Below are 17,478 nucleotides of genomic sequence, written 5' to 3' on the forward strand. Positions count from 1 at the left end.
ACTATCTTGTTTACATACAGGAAGCTTACCTTATTTATTAGAAATGGCATTATAGAAGAGCCGGAATACTTTGCAAATTTCATTTAATTAACAAACATTTATCGAGAACCAACTATATATCAATACAAGGTATTCTTGATGAGGATTTTCACAAAAATACAATATTCTATTTCCTACAAAAAATCATGGTCATCTAAGTAACCTTAGGTTGACGAAACTACAGCACCACAAGCCTGATTATCTACAGCCAGATAACACATAAGAGAAAACCTTAGGGTTACTGTACAAATTACAAGTCATAATCAAGACAGGTTTGGGCTCTATAGGGACAAGATTTGTAAATGCACTTCTTATACAAAATTACTCATTCAACAGAAACTCTTTCATTTAATGTCATAAAAAAAAAGTCAATATGACTACCAGGTTGGCACAGCAATAGTTTCACTGTTTGCAGTCTATACTACTATCGTACTATATGTCCCTCTATATTTTTAGAATATTTTGCTGGGAGTTTGTATCACTTTTGAAATTTTATAATTAAAATGACGTTCAATCCTTTTCTTGCCTTTTGATAAAACTTCAAAATTAATACAAATTTAGAGTAAAACATATTTGCTTACATGAGAATATCTACTTGTATAGAAAAGAAATTTCTCATGACTAAACCCTTGTTTAATTACTATTTTACTTGAAAATATTGATGAAATAATTTAAACTAAAATCCAAAATATAAGTATCACACATTTAGTACAAGACAACATATAGCTTAGCATACAACTCTAAAATTGCCAGAAAGAAAAAATTAATCTCCTTTCTTATCCAATTTGATAATCAAAAAATTCTAAGTCATTTAAGAGAATATCAGTCTCCACAAAAAGTTTATTCTTTTTCTCATCCTGAAACAAGCTTTCATATCAAGATATGAAGTAATATTTGTAAAACAACAGAAATAAAGAAATAAACTCCTGTTTGGTACAGCTGAGCTATGAGCATAAGAAATCATGAACTGCTATACTATGACTGTACCTAAAATCTTTCAAATTACACATTTCAAACTGCATTGTGAGAAACAATACATTAGACATAGGAGTTATTAGCGTTGAGATGATAATGCTAAAAAAGCAGTATTATAAAATTTAAGTTATAATTGTATTATAAATATTATAAATTCTGTCACCCTAAATTTGTAACATGTCTGCAAATTAAAGAAAGTTATCTATACAGAAAGGCTCACCTTCATCCACAGAAAACTGACAGCTCTTATCATTGAAGAAAAGAATCTTCTTCTTATCAGGACGGTTTACAAATAGTATCTGGTCCCCTAAAGCCTTAAAGATAAAGAAAAAATTTTCAGTTAACTCCAAATTACATCACCCAAGGAAAAAAAAAAAAATTTTTTTTTTTTTTTTTTTAAAACAACAAAGGACTCCCACTTCCTTTAACCCTCAGTACACCATTAGGGTCCACTAGACCAAATTTTAATTCTTGAGTTTCTTTCTTGAGCAGTTCTATTTTTAAGAATTGATATTTTGAGACTTTTATTCTTAGAGATCATCCAAAGTACATAAAGAAAAAAAAATTGTTTTAAATAGAACAAAATTCAATCTATGTTGCAATTACAATTTGGGTCTACTGGACCCTTTCATTAATCTATGAGAAAAACTGTGGAACCTCATTGTTCTTACTTTTCCTTTACCTTGAAATATTTTGTTACTCATCATTATCCATCTATCATTTCCAATTATGCTTTGAAAAGCTAGAACAGTAAGAAAATGGAAGAATGATTAAATCACCTAAAAATGTGTGTGCAACTATGAGATAAATAGCATCCTTCAGTTTTCTTACTGCACTGCCCAAAATACTGCATCATCTTTAAAGAAAATATAAAAGACTTGAGTAGTCTTTACTATCTTTTAGCTTTCACTGAGCACAGTTGACAATTAAAAATTTTTCATTTTCTACTACTCTAGCAATGACAAGAAAATTGATATATTTCATTATTATTAATTAATGAGAACAAGAATGCAAAAAGCCTGATAGCAGTAATCTGGACTATAATGATGATGGTGAAATTCATCACAGAAATAAAGTCTCAATCTATGAGCCTTTAGATGACAATAATCTCAGCCTTAGGCATCCATGTGTGAACTACATGGACTTAACAGATATATAAAGAACATTCCATCCAAAAGCAATAGAATACACATTATTCTCAAGTACACACTTGATATTCTCCGGGATAGTTAATATGTTAAGCCACAAAACGAGTCTTAACAAATCACATCAAGCACCTTTTCTGACCACAATGGTATGTAAAACTAAAAATCAATTATAAGAAGATGGAAAATTCATAAATATGCAGAGATTAAGCAATATGCAGAAATTAAGCAATATGCTTCTAATCACTGGGTCAAAGAAGAAATTTAAACATACCTTGAAAAAAATGAAAATGGAAATACAACATACCAAAACTTATGAGAGGTTAAAAAAAAAAAAAAGCAATTCTAAGAGAAAGTTCACAGGTATAAATGCCTACATCGAAAAACAAGAACAATTCAGATAACCTAAACTTACACCTCAAGGAACTAGAAAAAGAACAAATGAAGTATGAAGTTGGTATAAGGAAGGAACTAACAAAGATTAGTGGAAATAAATTTAAATAGAGACTAAAAAGACAACAGAAAAGATTAATAAAACTATGAGCTGGTTCTTTGAAAAGATAAACAAAATTGACAAACCCTTAGCTCAACTAACCAAGAAAAAAGGACAGAAAACTCAATTAAATCAGAAATGAAATGAGAGGCATTACAAATAATACCATAGAATACAAAGAATCATAAGAGACTACTATGAACGTACACCAACAAAATTGGACAACCTAGAGGAAATGGATGAATTTCTAGAAACATATAAGTTATCAAGACTGAATCGTGAAGAAACAGGAATTGTGAACAGATCAGTTACTAATAAATTGAATAAGTACTCAAAAATCTCCCAACAAACAAAAGTCCAGGACCAGATAACTTCACTAGTGAACTCTACTGAACAAAGAAGAATATCAATCCTTCTCAAACTCTTCCAAAAAACTGAAGCTGTTCATCAAACTCATTTTTCGAGGCCAGCATTACCGTGATACCAAAACCAGATAAAGTATGCTACAAGAAAAGAAAATTACAGGCCAATATCCCTGATGAACATAGATGCAAAAAATCCTCAACAGAATAGTCAACACACCAAATTCAACAATACATTAAAAGAATCACACACCACAATCAAGTGGGATTTATTCCAGGCATGCAAGGATGGCTCAATATCTGCAAATCAATCAATGTGATATAGCACATTAATAAAATGAAAGATAAAAATCATATGATCATTTCAGTAAATGCAGAAAAAGCATTTGGCAAAATTCAACATCCACTTATGATAACTCTCCACAGTGTGGATACCAAGGTAACATACCTCAACATAATAAAGGCCATATATGACAAGCCCACAGCTTACATCAAATTCAACAGTGAAAGGCTGAAAGCATTGCCTCTAAAATCAGGAACAAGACAAGGATGTCTACTCTGCCACTTTTACTCAACATAGTATTGGAGTCCTAACTAGAGCAATTAGGCAAGAAAAAGAAATAAAAGGCATACAAAAATTGGAAAGGAAGGAATAAAAATATTACTTTTGGCAAACTGGGTTTTATGTATCTCCCTAAAGACTTCACCAAAAAACTATTAGAATAATGAATTCAGTAAAGTTTTGTATATTGTATAATCAATATACAAAAATTTTGAGTTTCTATGCACTAATAACTATCAGAAAGAGAAATTAACAATCCCATTTACAATTGCATCAAAAAGAATAAGATACCTAGAAATAAATTTCACCAAGGAGATAAATAACGTCTACACTGAAAACTATATGACAATGATGAAAGAAACTGAAGAAGACACAAAAAATGGAAAGATATTCTGTGCTCATGGATTGGAAGAGTTAATATTGTTAAAATGTCTATACTACCCAAAGCAAAATATAGATTCAATGCAATCCCTATCAAAATTCCAATGGCATTTTTCACAGAAATAGAACAATGCTAAAATTTATATGGAACCACAAAAGATCCTGTCAGCCAAAGCAATCTTGAAAAAGAACAAAGCTGAAGGCATCACACTGCCTATACTACAAAGGTACAGTAATTGAAACAGTATGGTACTGGCATAAAAACAGACACATAGATCAATGGGACAGAAGAGAGAACCCAGAAATAAACCTATGCATATATGGTGAATTAATTTACGACAAAGATGCTACGAATATACAATAGGGAAAGGATAGTCTCTCAATAAATGGTGCTGGGAAAACTGGGCAACCACATGCAAAAGAATGAAACTGAACCATTATCTCACACCATATGCAAAAATTATTTCAAAATGGATTAAAGACCTGAATGTAAGACCTGAAACCATAAGACTCCTGTAAGAAAACACAGGCAATAAGCTCCTTGACATTCATCTTGGCACCTTTTCAGATTTGACATCAAAAGCAAAAGCAACAAAAGCAAAAATAAACAGGTGGGGATCACATTATACTAGAAAGCTTCTGCACAGCAAAGGAAACATCAACAAAATGAAAAGGCAACCTACTAAGTGGGAGAAAATATTTGCAAATCATATATCTGATAAGGGGTTAACATCCAAAATATATAAAGAACTCATGGAACTCAACAGCAAAAAAAACAAAAAACCCCACCCGATTAAAAATTGGGCAGAAGATTTGAATAGACGTTTTCCTGAAGAAGACACACAGATGGTCAGCAGGTACATGAAAAGATGCTCAACATCACTAATCATCAGGAAAATGAAAATGAAAACCACAACAAGACTATCACCTCACACCTGTCAGAATGGCTATTATCAAAAAGACAAGAAATGATGAGTCTTGGCGAGGATATGGAGAAAAGGGAACCCTAGTGCACTGTTGGTGTGAACGTAAACTGATGTAGGCACCTTGGAAAACAGTATGGAGGTTCCTCAAAAAATTAAAAATAAAACTACCATATGATTCAGCAATACCACTTCTGGGTATTTTTATCCAAAGAAAATGAAAACACTAACTTAAAAAGATATATGCACCACCTTGTTCAGTGCGGTATTATTTACAGTAGCCAAGATATGGAAACAACCTAAGTGCCCAATGATGTACGAATGGATAAAGAAAATGTGCTATATATAAACAATGGAATATTACGCAGCCATAAAAAAGAATGAAATCTTGCCATTTGCAACAACATGGATGGACCTTGAGGGCATTATGCTAAGTCAAGTAAGTCAGACTGAGAAAGACAAATACTGTATGATCTCACTTATATATGAAATCTTAAAAAAAAAAAAAATTATGAGCTCACAGATACAGAGGACAGATTGGTGGTTCCAAGAGGCAGCGAGTGGGTCAAGGGGTGGGCAAAATGCAAGAAAGGGGTCAAAAGGTACAAACTTCCAGTTGTAAAATAAGTCATAGAGATGTACTATACATTATGATGACTATAGTTAATAATACTGTATTGCATATTTGAAAGTTGCTAAGAAAGCAGATCTTAGAAGTTCTTATCACAAAATAAATTTTTTTTGATAACTATGTATGTGACGCATTTAACCAGACTTACTATGATCATTTTTTACAATTAAAAAGAATTTTTAATTTAAAAAAAAAACCCTTAGTTGATTCAATACACCATCTTAAAATTAAACCATATCACAAACGCAGAGTTATTAAAATTATTCTGGCAGTTAATTTAATTATTAGAAAACCCCCAAAAAACAACTACTGAGAAGTGAATAATCTGGAACAGTCACTGGTTTTTCTCATTGTCTTGTTTTCTTGCTTTTGCACAGTCCTTTTTGTTCCTTGCTAGCACTATACTGTACATTTCTTCAAAACACTATATGGTCAACAAAATGACAGTAAAAGTTATCTTCTATCTCCACCAAGAACTGAAGAAAAGGAAACAACACAGAAGGGATTTAACTTAATTAGGCCAAATTTCTCCCTTGAGAAATTACTTAGAACACATCTTCACATATTTAAAATGTGAGGATTTTTTTAAAACTTAGGGTTTCGAACAACTTAGAAATAATCCTGCTTGCAAATGACAGACTGTGTGCTTTTCATGACCCCTTTTCAGCTCTACTTCTTAAGGAAGAGAGCCATTAAAAACAGGGTAACAGGGACTTCCCTGGTGGTGCAGTGGTTAAGAATCTACTTGCCAACGCAGGGGACACAGGTTCGATCCCTGGTCCGGGAAGATTCCACATTCCGCGAAGCAACTAAGCCCGTGTGCCACAGCTACTGAGGCTGTGTTCTAGAGCCCGCAAGCCACAACTACTGAGCCCACGTGCCACAACTACTGAAGCCTGCACACCTAGAGCCCATGCTCTGCAACAAGAGAAGCCACCACAATGAGAAGCCCGTGCCCTGCATCGAAGAGTAGCCCCCACTCGCCGCAACTAGAGAAAGCCTACGTGCAGCAATGAAGACCCAACGCAGCCAAAAAAAAAAAAAAAAAAAGAAAAAGAAAAAAAGTGGAAGCCAAATGTTAAAAAAAAAAAAAAAAAAAAAAATACGGTGACAATGTGACTTTACATCACAAAATTATTTAAAATAGAAAAAGCAAATATCAGTTTACATTACTGTTCTACTTTAGAATGTAATATAAAGCCTACCAAAGAGTAACAATACTGGCCTGTATCAAAATGGGAAAAAGAATGGAGCAGGAAATGTACCTAGCACTCCCAATTGTTAAGCTAGCATTCAGTAGTTCTACCTTTCAACATGCTATAAAGTGCACAATTTATCAACTTTGGTCACATATTATTTGCAACATTTGTGCAGGTTAAGTTTAGACACTTAAGTGAAAATCTTAAAAAGGGTTCTTCATCTAGTAATGGCCAAGTAGCTCCTAAGGGACCAGCCCACCAGAAGAAAACTACTATACTAATCTCTGGACAAGACATTTTAAAAAGAATAGAGCTAAAAGAACAAAACAGATGTGTCGTATGCCATCCACCACAGAGAATACAAAGTTTGAAGTTTGACTCTAGTCAAGACAAATGCCCACTTAAAAACAAAATAAACAAACAAAAACACTCTTTGGAGGAATATAACAGAATCCTGAGCCATATAATTCACAGTGTTCAAGACTCAACAGAAATTAGGTATATGAAGAAAGAAGAAAACATGACCCGTACTCAAGAGACAAAGTCTCAGAGCAGACCATCCCCAAGATGACCCAGCTCTTGAAATTAGAAGAGGAGAATTTTAAAGCAGCTACAAGAAATTACACTCAAGGATGTAATGTAAAATATGCTTGTAATGAATGGAAAAAAAACAAAAAACAAAATCTCAGAAGAGAAACAGAAACCTAAGAAAGAATGAAAAGGAAAGTCTAGATGGAACTTCCCTGGTGGTCCAGTGGTTAAGACTCCGCGCTCAATCCCTGGTCAGGGAACTAGATCCCGCATGCCACAACTAAGACCCTGGTGCAGCCAAATAAATAAACATTAAAAAAAAAAAAAAAAAACCTCTCTTGAGGGGATTGTTAGAAAAAAAAAAAGCAAGGTCTAGAACTGAAAATACAATCTATAAAGAATTAACCAATTGGGCTTAATAACAAATTGGAGGTAAAAAAGTCAGTACAGTTAACAACAGATCAATACAACAACAACAACAAAGTCCAAAAGCACATGTGCGTGCGCACACACACACACAGCCTAAGGGACTTGTGGGACAATACCAAAAAGGCTAACGTGTGTAACTGAATTACCAAGAAGCAGAGAAAGAAGCAAGTTTTCTCCACAGGTAGCAAAAAGAATGAACCTGCTTACAGGTTAGCATCAATCGTTAGCAATTTTGAATAACAGAGACTTGCAGCCTTCCCGAGAGAGTTGAAAATTTAAACAGGAAATGTAAACTCTATCACTTTTACTGATAGCCCCTTTAGGAATTCGAAACAACCAAATTACAAATGTTCTTGTGGGTTTTTTTTTTTGTTTTTTTTTTGTTGTTTTTTTTTAATTTTTTATTTATTATTTATTTATTATTTTTATTTTTGGCTGTGTTGGGCCTTCGTTTCTGTGCGAGGGCTTTCTCTAGTTGCGGTGAGCGGGGGCCACTCTTCATCGCGGTGCACGGGCCTCTCACTATCGCGGGCTCTCTTGTTGCGGAGCACAGGCTCCAGACACTCAGGCTCAGTAGTTGTGGCTCACGGGCCCAGTTGCTCCGTGGCATGTGGGATCTTCCCAGACCAGGGCTCAAACCCGTGTCCCCTGCATTGACAGGCAGATTCTCAACCACTGCGCCACCAGGGAAGTCCTGTTCTTGTGTTTTAATGCCTCTGATTCCCTCAGGTTAGCAATGTGCACAAGCATTGTTGAAGGAGTTCTTAAATACAAACATAACAACTTATAAGAAAAAGACTAATGTCTTTGAGGAAATCTTTCCAGAAATATTTTGAAGAATCAATCATACACAACAACACAAAAGGGAGCTGTCAAAGTTCCACAAAAATGGTTATGCTCTGTCCTGCTCTACAGCACAAAACACAAATCTCAAATCTTTAATTGGCTCGTAACAACCCCAAGTATATATGATGGAGGAGGTTTTAAAAATAACTTTTTTTTAAGTCATGATATTTTTTAAAAGCAAAAGACATTATTAATTCAAATTATATTAAGGCATAGAAAGAAAAGAGAGGTTACCTTGACAGCTTTCTGGGAATTGGGCAGTCCTTCCTCAATGTCTTCTAAAAGAATTCCTCCTAAGCCTCGCTGGTCATGCTTATCTAAAAGCCTAAGTAGGGCCTTCTTATCTTTCAAGTTGTACTTGGGCTTGAAGGCATACTTTCCATCTACTACTTCAATTTTGGGATTATTGACTAATGCCTGTAACAGTGACACAATTTGGACATATTAACAAAAGGAAATACCATACATACATTATTTAATTCTACCAATTATTAAAAAACCACAATACTCGTATTAGAGTGGCAAACTAAAAGTATCCTGTGGATATCAACAGATCTAAAATACCGGACATCCAGGATCCAAAACAACAGGCAGAGACCAGCATGGTGCTCATTTTTTATAAAAGAAACTGTTTATGATTTATATAGATTCTTTGGATGAGAAAGAAACCACTTTATTACAACTGCTTTGAAGAACGCTGTACCCATATTCTTTCGGAAGACAAAAGAGGTAAGGATCAATAAAACACCTATTAACATCACTAGACAAAGTGAAGTGGTTACTGCCTACCCCACCCTCAAAGTATAGTTTATCACACATCGGGATTATAATGTGAGAAACATTACCCTGGGATGAAAATACCAATAGTCAGCCTGCTCCACACGGTATCAAATGGCACCAGCAGCTGTGGAAGGAACTGAAAAGGACCAGGCTAGTGCGTGTAAGAAATTTACCTATAACGCTGTCAGCTGAGATTGAAACTGAGTAGGAATGCAGAAATTACTGAATATAATTATGTTTCTAGTCAGTCCTGTTTTATAGCTAGTATCAGAAGGAAAGCTCTTCAAGAAAGAGCAACCCTATTAATTTTCTTCTACAGCTGCCAGCCTGATCCTGAAAGGATAAAGAGAAGAAACACAGAAAGAAGAAAGGAGGGAGAATAGAATAGTAATTATAATAAAATTACCTAATGTGGGTAAGTCCATGAAATTTCAAGATTAGGTAAAGCATCAAAATTTAAATGTGGATTACCACCATTTGTATATCACTAATATAATGAGCTACAATGATACTAACTGGTTCATTTTACATTACTAAAATCAAGAACAATATTTGCTCGATAAAATAAATTAAATTATATTTTAGGAAGTTTACATTTGGTCTTTAGAATCAGCACTGGTCCTAGAAAGTTGTCTTATTAAATTGTCATTTCATACTTAAACAGAAAAGAGACAAATATCTCAATTTTTAAAGTGCTACTCATTTCCAAATTAGCGTGGTCACTGATGGTTGGGGATTCCTTTTCTTCCAACGTTGTGTGGAACATATATACAATGTTCATGATTATTTTTCCAAGTAATCTGCTAGAGGCAGTAACGTCACTATCAAATCATAATAGCAGTAGCGGTGTAACAAGTATCTTGCTTAACAAAATATCTTGCTTTCCCTATAATACCCTCATGCATTAAATGTCCTAAAACATAGAAACAATACAACTTGCCAACATGTACATTATAAATTTAGCAATTCAAAATAAGTATCAATTATTCTGCAAAAAGTTAAAAATTGGTACAATGACTGACTTCTTTATAACTTTTATGTTCAAGTCTTTGACATTTTTAAATAGATACATAAGGTTATATGAAAACAAGTCAATCTCAAAATGTGTATGTTTAAAGAACAAAAACCCTACACCAATTCTTTTAAGAAAAAGCAAAAATAATTATCATATTTCAGTATATGAAAACCCTAGTTACAACAAATTTTTTTTTTTTTACAATAATTTAAGCCTATTCTTACCTCAGTCATTAGCCATTGTTTCTGCTTGAGTCCAATATCTAAATGTTGTGTTTCATCCAAAATTTCTTCTAAAGTAAGAGGATGTGTATCTCCTCGCTGATGCCGTGTCTATTGCGGCAAGAAACTGTTATTAGAAGACAGGTTTTTTTAATGATTTTTTTTGGCGGGGAGGCAGGGGGCACGCTGTGCAACTTGTGGGATTTTATTTCCCTGACCAGGGATTGAACCCAGGCCCTCAGCTGTGAAAGCACAGAGTCTTAACCACTGGGCTGCAAGGGAATTCCCTGGAAGACAGTTTTAAAATGCTAGATGCATTAAATAATAGTTACCAGTAAATTAATCTTTTCAGGAATGCAGAATGTATATTATTTAAGGCAGTACAATTATAGTGATGAAGAGAATAGACTATAAAATCATACAGAACCAAGTTCAAACTTGTAGCTATATAAAATCAAATGACAAACTGAGAAAAAATATTTGCAATTCATATCACAAAGAGTTAGCCTTCCTAATATTTTAACAGGTCCAAAAACCTAACAAGAAAATGACCCAATGACAGGAACACAAAAAGCACAAAAAAAAAGAGATGCAAATGACCTTAGACATAGGAAAAGATACTCAACTTCCATTAAGGTATTTCTTATCACACCGGCAAAATTCCATGTTTGACAACTCTATTGGTGAGGCTGTAAGGAAACAGGCCCTCTCACACACTGCTGGTAAGAATGCAAATTGATACAACTCCTACAGAGGGAATCTGGCAATATAAATGCATTGAAACCCCTGACCCAGCAAGTCGGCTTCTAGGAATTTACCTTACAGATAAACCACAAAGTAGAAAAGCCGCATTGCTGTAAAAGGAAAATTAGAAACATTAGTTGTATTAAGACGTACTATTAGAACTACTACAACACTAAGTTGTATTAGAAACAACTCAAGTGGCCATCAATAGAGGAATGATCAAATAAACTACAGCACATCTATGCTACTATATAGATGTTAAGAAAAGAAAATACAGATGTTCCCTATGTGCTAATTTGGAAAGATGTCCAGGACAAACTATTAAGTTAAAAAACATATGTAAGTGGCACAGTGGTGTGCATCAGAATCACCTGAAGGAAGGGCTTGTGAAAACACAGACTGCTGAGCTGCACTCCCAGAGTTTCGGATCAGTAGATCTAGGAAGGGGCCCAAGAATTTGCACTTCTTACAAATTCCCAGGAGATGCTGATGCCTTTGGCTGGAGAATGACACATTGAGAACCACTGAGCTAGGCTAAACCAAACTAACCAAATTTTTCAACATGATTTTTTACATAACTGAGACACAACCACATAAACGGATAATAGTGAGATCAAGAGAAAAATCATTCCACCAAAAACAAAGTGCACCATTGATTTGTCATCTTAGAACTAGAGCAGTGTCTCATATGGACCTAACCGTATCTCTTGAACCTTCTCCATATAATTTCTACATAATTCTCATTGAGCAATTAAAGAGCTCTTCCATCAGTAAATGAATAAACTATGAGGAGTATTTTGTGTCGCCTTTTTCCTTTCTTTCTGAGTTCTTGGTTTTATCAGCTCTTCAAAAAGGGTACACAAGGGGCAGCTGAAGACTTTCCAAGAATCAGTTTACAGATCATCTTCCGAATGTACTCTTTCCTTTTCAAAACAGGCCTGCCCCCTTTCCACAAAAAAAAAAAAAAAAAAAAAAAAGGTATAACTCTCACCTCCACCCAGAATTTATACTGCAATGCCCGGAGCTATATTAAACTCCAGGGACTCAAACAAAAGGTCAGGTCAAAAAAATATTGTTTTGGGGAAGCCTTCATAAATGATAAATCAAGGTATCAAACTATCCACTACAGATGGGGCTTCTTGTCTCTTCCAGTCCTAAATATTTTTCTAGGAGTTAAAAATAGGATATTTTTGCCCTTGCTATGACATTCTAAATTCTGATGAACTACAGTTTGTGGGCAATTGAGAGCTGTTCCCTTTAAACAACTCTGTCTCTTCCATCCCCACACACCTCCATGCCATACTGTCCAAGAATGCATCACTCTTAGGGGAGAATCTCCAAATAAAGGGAACGCTGGTAAGAAGTATCTAATGATAAATATAGAATTTTTCAGGTATTTTCATATAAGTAATTCTCTTCGGCAATTCTCAAAATCCATTCCTTGAATATTTATTAGCCAGAAGAAAAAGCACATTTAAAGAACTGAAGCAGTATTAATAAAGGAGGCTGATTCTTTTAAATATAACAAATATTTTCTCGGACTACCAAAATGTTCAAATCATGCTACATAAAACCCATAGACAAAAACCACATAGGAACTGTTTTAGACTGAGGGTGCATTATTCAATGCGGTAGTTAAAACCTACTTTATCAAATCATATCATGAAATTTTCATTCTAATTAGTCAATTCTCATTACGTTTTAAATATTTAATATTTCTACCTCCTATTAAAAAAATAAGTCATAGTTAGCTGTAAAACCAATTCATTTTTAGCAATAGGTATCCTTCCCCTTCATTAATCACCCCAAGATAAAATTTACAGTTATTTCTGAATCATTCCCTTTTATTTATATCTAAAAGCTGAATATCAGAGATAGAAGATACAAACACACACATTTAGAAAAGGAATAACACACTGTTTAACACACCCTTGCTTCATAAACATTTGATTATTTATAATGATGCAATGTTACACGATGGTAAACTGCGTATTTATTTTTTTAATCATATAAAAATGGAAAAATTCATTCTTTTTGATCCTTATAATTTTAATCTCAACTACCTTAGTAGTAACTGTTAGTATTCATTCCATACTATATTTCTCAGTGATTTTTATATTACTTAAAATATGATAAAAAAATAAGTTTGGTATATCTGGTTGGTCTGACAATGGAGACTAGCTTTGTTAACCAGAAAATAATTTCCATAAACTGAGTATGCTAAACCTTCAACCTGACAGTTTTGGCAAAAATATACTTATACACCTAAGATAAAAGTATTTCATCAAAAAAAATTGCACTGGCAAAGGTGTGTTGAAACTAGTATTTTTATTTTCTCAACTGCTTCTGAATGTATCAGATTAACGAAAGTACCGATATGGGGAAGAAGAGGAAGCTGATATAATTAGACATTTACTGAGTCTTGGTAAAACCTTTTTGATACACTTCCTAGAAACTAGATGGTTAAGGACCAGGTAACAAATCCTCTGGCAAGTTAGGTGATTCCCATTCTTTTACTTTCAACAAAACTGAAGAAGGACCTAACAGAACTGTCAACTGATAAATGTTTGATGATAAATCACCACGTAATTTCTGGCATACAACTTGGAAGGTTTTGCTATCACAAAATTTCTATTAGAATGAACTTATTTATATGAACATTTATTTCTCAGCACTTAAACCTACAAGATCTCAAAATAAGACCAGAAATTGGTGCCAAATCCTGTTTCATTCTATCAGTAAATAATATATTATCTCCAGATACAAGAACCACTGGAGAGATAAGACAGCTCCATTTATTTCATTAAAAATGGATTTCTGTTGCATAACTATTACATACAAAGTGAATTTTAATCAAAATTTTAATATATTTATGTTATTCTAATCAACTATTTGGTAATAGTAATTATAATGATAGCTCAAACCAGAAAATATTTAGAGCCTTATGGTTATAGGGAAAACATTCCTAATTTCAATTTATATACATATTATTGTGACAAAGGAGTTTGACAGATGATCAACAGAAGATTTCCAAACACTAAAATACATAACATTAGGATAAAATTCAGTGGGAGTAACAGAACTGACATACAAGTTGAAAGGAAAATAATTAAAATTTCCAACCATTAAAGTCTGTTTTCATATTTTTAAAAAATGGCATTTAGATTCCCTTAGATAAATTTAAGAGTGCTGTATTTTACTGAAATATTACAATATGCCAGTAATTTCATCCTGTGTCACTATTTAGACTTTTGTTAAAACATAAATAGACTCACAGACATAGAAAACAAACTTATGGTTACCAAAGGGGGAAGGGGGGAGGTTTGAGGAGTTTGGGATCAACAGCTACACACTACTATATATAAAATACATAAGCAAGGACCTACTGTATAGCACAGGGAACTATATTCAATATCTTGTAATAACCTATAATGGAAAAGAATCTGAAAAAGAATATACATATATGTATACCTGAATCACTTTGCTGTACACCTGAAACTAATACAACATTGTAAATCAACTATACTTCAATTAAAAAAAAACCTTTTGCTGAAAAATTACACTTATCAATTTAAATATGTGCAAAGGGACACACAGTTTTTCAAAATTGTTTCAGGGAACACATGAGTAAAAATTTGAAGATAGTTGTCATAGATTAACAAAGCAATAAGGGTCTCTAGATAAATGAAAACTGTTTTTAGTAGAGTAGCAAAAACATGACATTTAAATGTCAGTCTCCCTCAAAAGACTGACAGCCTCGAGGGCATACATTTCGTCTGGGTATTCATACCATTCGTGCCATAACAGCAGATAGTAGGTTTTAGTATTGCTCACCATGTGGGGGAATGGATGGATGGAATGAAAGGTAAATGCCTAAGTGTCAGAGTATATTATTTGATAATGAGAAATTATAAACTAACACATTTCTACCAGAAATCAAATACAAACCACAGATTTCAGATATAGCTAGACAGACACCGCGTCTCTTAAATTACAAAAGAAAAGACTTCACATAAAATTTGATTTATATACTAAGGAATAGCTGAAATTTGAAATAATAACAAATACAGTACTTTCTTTGACTTTTTTTTCAAGAGATACAACTAGTAACTAAATGGGAATAAGAGTTTGGCAGACAAAGGGGGTAAATCTGAAATCACTTAGCCATTTTAGCTATAAATGAAATTTCACTTTCATAAATTAAGTTAGGGTTCAGAATCCTTAGTAAAGCCAAAATGTCATACCATCAAAACTTCAAAATTGGGGCTTCCCTGGTGGCACAGTGGTTAACAATCTGCCTGCCAATGCAAGGGACACGGGTTCGAGCCCTGGCCCGGGAAGATCCCACATGCCACGGAGCCACTAAGCCCATGTGCCACAACTACTGAGCCTGAGCTCTAGAGCCCGCGAGCCACAAGTACTGGGCCCACATGCCACAACTACTGAAGCGTGCGCGCCTAGAGCCCGTGCTCCGCAACAAGAGAAGCCACGACAATGAGAAGCCCACACATAGCAACGAAGATCCAACACAGCCAAAAATAAATAAATAAATTTATTTTAAAAAACTTCAAAATTTACTTCAAAAAATACTAAATCTCCAATCAAACATTAAACTCCAATTCTTTTGTGAGTCAAAGTTTTTCTGAGACACTCAGTAATTCTCAAATTTTCTCCTCCAAGATGTAGAAAAGCCACCACCACCATCATCTGCCTGAACTATGTAGATTTTTACTTCTCACATCAATGGAAGTAATATCCTGTAAATCGTTCCCATTTTCTCATTGGTTTTGTCAACACGTATTGACTGATTAAGAGGTGACTGTATCTACTGCCTGAGCACAATTTTATTAAGTGAAATGGTGGGCTTAAACCGTGTACTTGAACTAATGTAACGTAATGTAAATCAAATACACTTAGATGACTCACTGCAATGCTAACTTGATATAATGTAAAAGGCTTCAGGCAGTAAATCTTTTTTTTTTTTTTTTTTTTACAGTTTTGAGGTATAATAGGCATAAAATAAATGACACATATTGAAACATACAATTTGATAAATTTTGACATGTATATACAAATTTACTTCTGAAAATTCCAATCCCCGTCTTCTGCCAGAAGTCAACAGAATTTCTGTTAGTTGAAAAAAATACTTACCTTCATGTAATTCACAATCTTAGCAAGAACGCCAAACTTATATCCAGAGCTTCCTGATAGAGCTTTCAAGTTAAATGATCCATTGCTATGATCTGAAAATGAGGTTCAAAAAGCAATTATAACATTTTCATATTAGATGTGATTACTGACTTTTAAGCAACTAAGATGATTTTAACTCTGGTAAAATATTTCTTGTTTTGGAGTCTTCCTATCTAGTCAATTCTACCCTATAAAATTTTGGTGACAAATTTAAAATCTTTGCATGCATAATAACTATTTTCTCACCAAGGATGGAAGCAAAGTATAAATAATTCAAAATACATTTCTTTTATAAGCACCTTTATCTCACCCTTTCCTTAAGTCTGATTAGATTTCCACCATAATTAAAAGCAAGGTTTTTTAAACAAGAGGACAATACAAATCTCAATCTGATCCATAGTGCTTTTCTAACAACCTTAAAAACCATAAGAAGTGAGTGGATTACTTCTAAGGGATAAAAAGTTCAATTTATCACCAATGACATCAATTTCTGCTTATCAACTTAAAAAAAAATAAATGGGTATTGATTAATGGGAATTAATAAAAAGTATGATACGATAACTATTTTAAGGGAAATTTTAAAGATATATTAGGAATAAAAAAAATAAGCACTGTGCTCGCTTCGGCAGCACATATACTAAAATTGGAACAATACAGAGAAGATTAGCATGGCCCCTGCGCAAGGATGACACACAAATTTGTGAAGCATTCCATATTTTTACCGAAGTGTCCATCAACAGATGAATGGATAAAGAAGATGTGGCACATATATACAATGGAATATTACTCAGCCATAAAAAGAAACGAAATTGAGTTATTTGTAGTGAGGTGAATGGACCTAGAGTCTGTCATACAGAGTAAAGTAAGTCAGAAAGAGAAAAACAAATACCGTATGCTAACACATATATACGGAATCTAAAAAAAAAAAATGGTTATGAAGAACCTAGGGGCAGGACAGGAATAAAGATGCAGATGTAGAGAATGGATTTGAGGACACGGGGAGGGGGAAGGG

At 33.8% G+C, this 17,478-nt stretch overlaps 1 protein-coding gene and 1 non-coding gene across 2 annotated transcripts in view; one reads left to right on the forward strand and one right to left on the reverse strand.

The window, feature by feature from the left end:
- Positions 1 to 17,478, reverse strand: part of GTF2E2 (general transcription factor IIE subunit 2) — a 62,546-nt gene that overhangs the window by 23,188 nt on the left and 21,880 nt on the right. Inside the window, exons 3-6 of the mRNA XM_059909299.1 lie at positions 16,428 to 16,519; positions 10,536 to 10,643; positions 8,751 to 8,933; positions 1,235 to 1,328 (exon numbers count right to left, since the gene is read on the reverse strand). Coding sequence (XP_059765282.1) covers positions 1,235 to 1,328; positions 8,751 to 8,933; positions 10,536 to 10,643; positions 16,428 to 16,519 — 477 coding nt within the window. The remainder of the gene's footprint in view (positions 1 to 1,234; positions 1,329 to 8,750; positions 8,934 to 10,535; positions 10,644 to 16,427; positions 16,520 to 17,478) is intronic.
- Positions 17,080 to 17,186, forward strand: LOC132356762 (U6 spliceosomal RNA). The gene has a single exon (XR_009500038.1). It is a non-coding gene; the product is annotated as a U6 spliceosomal RNA (small nuclear RNA).

This window comes from Balaenoptera ricei, chromosome 21, assembly GCF_028023285.1.
Source record: "Balaenoptera ricei isolate mBalRic1 chromosome 21, mBalRic1.hap2, whole genome shotgun sequence".
Classification (NCBI taxonomy): Eukaryota; Metazoa; Chordata; class Mammalia; order Artiodactyla; family Balaenopteridae; genus Balaenoptera; species Balaenoptera ricei.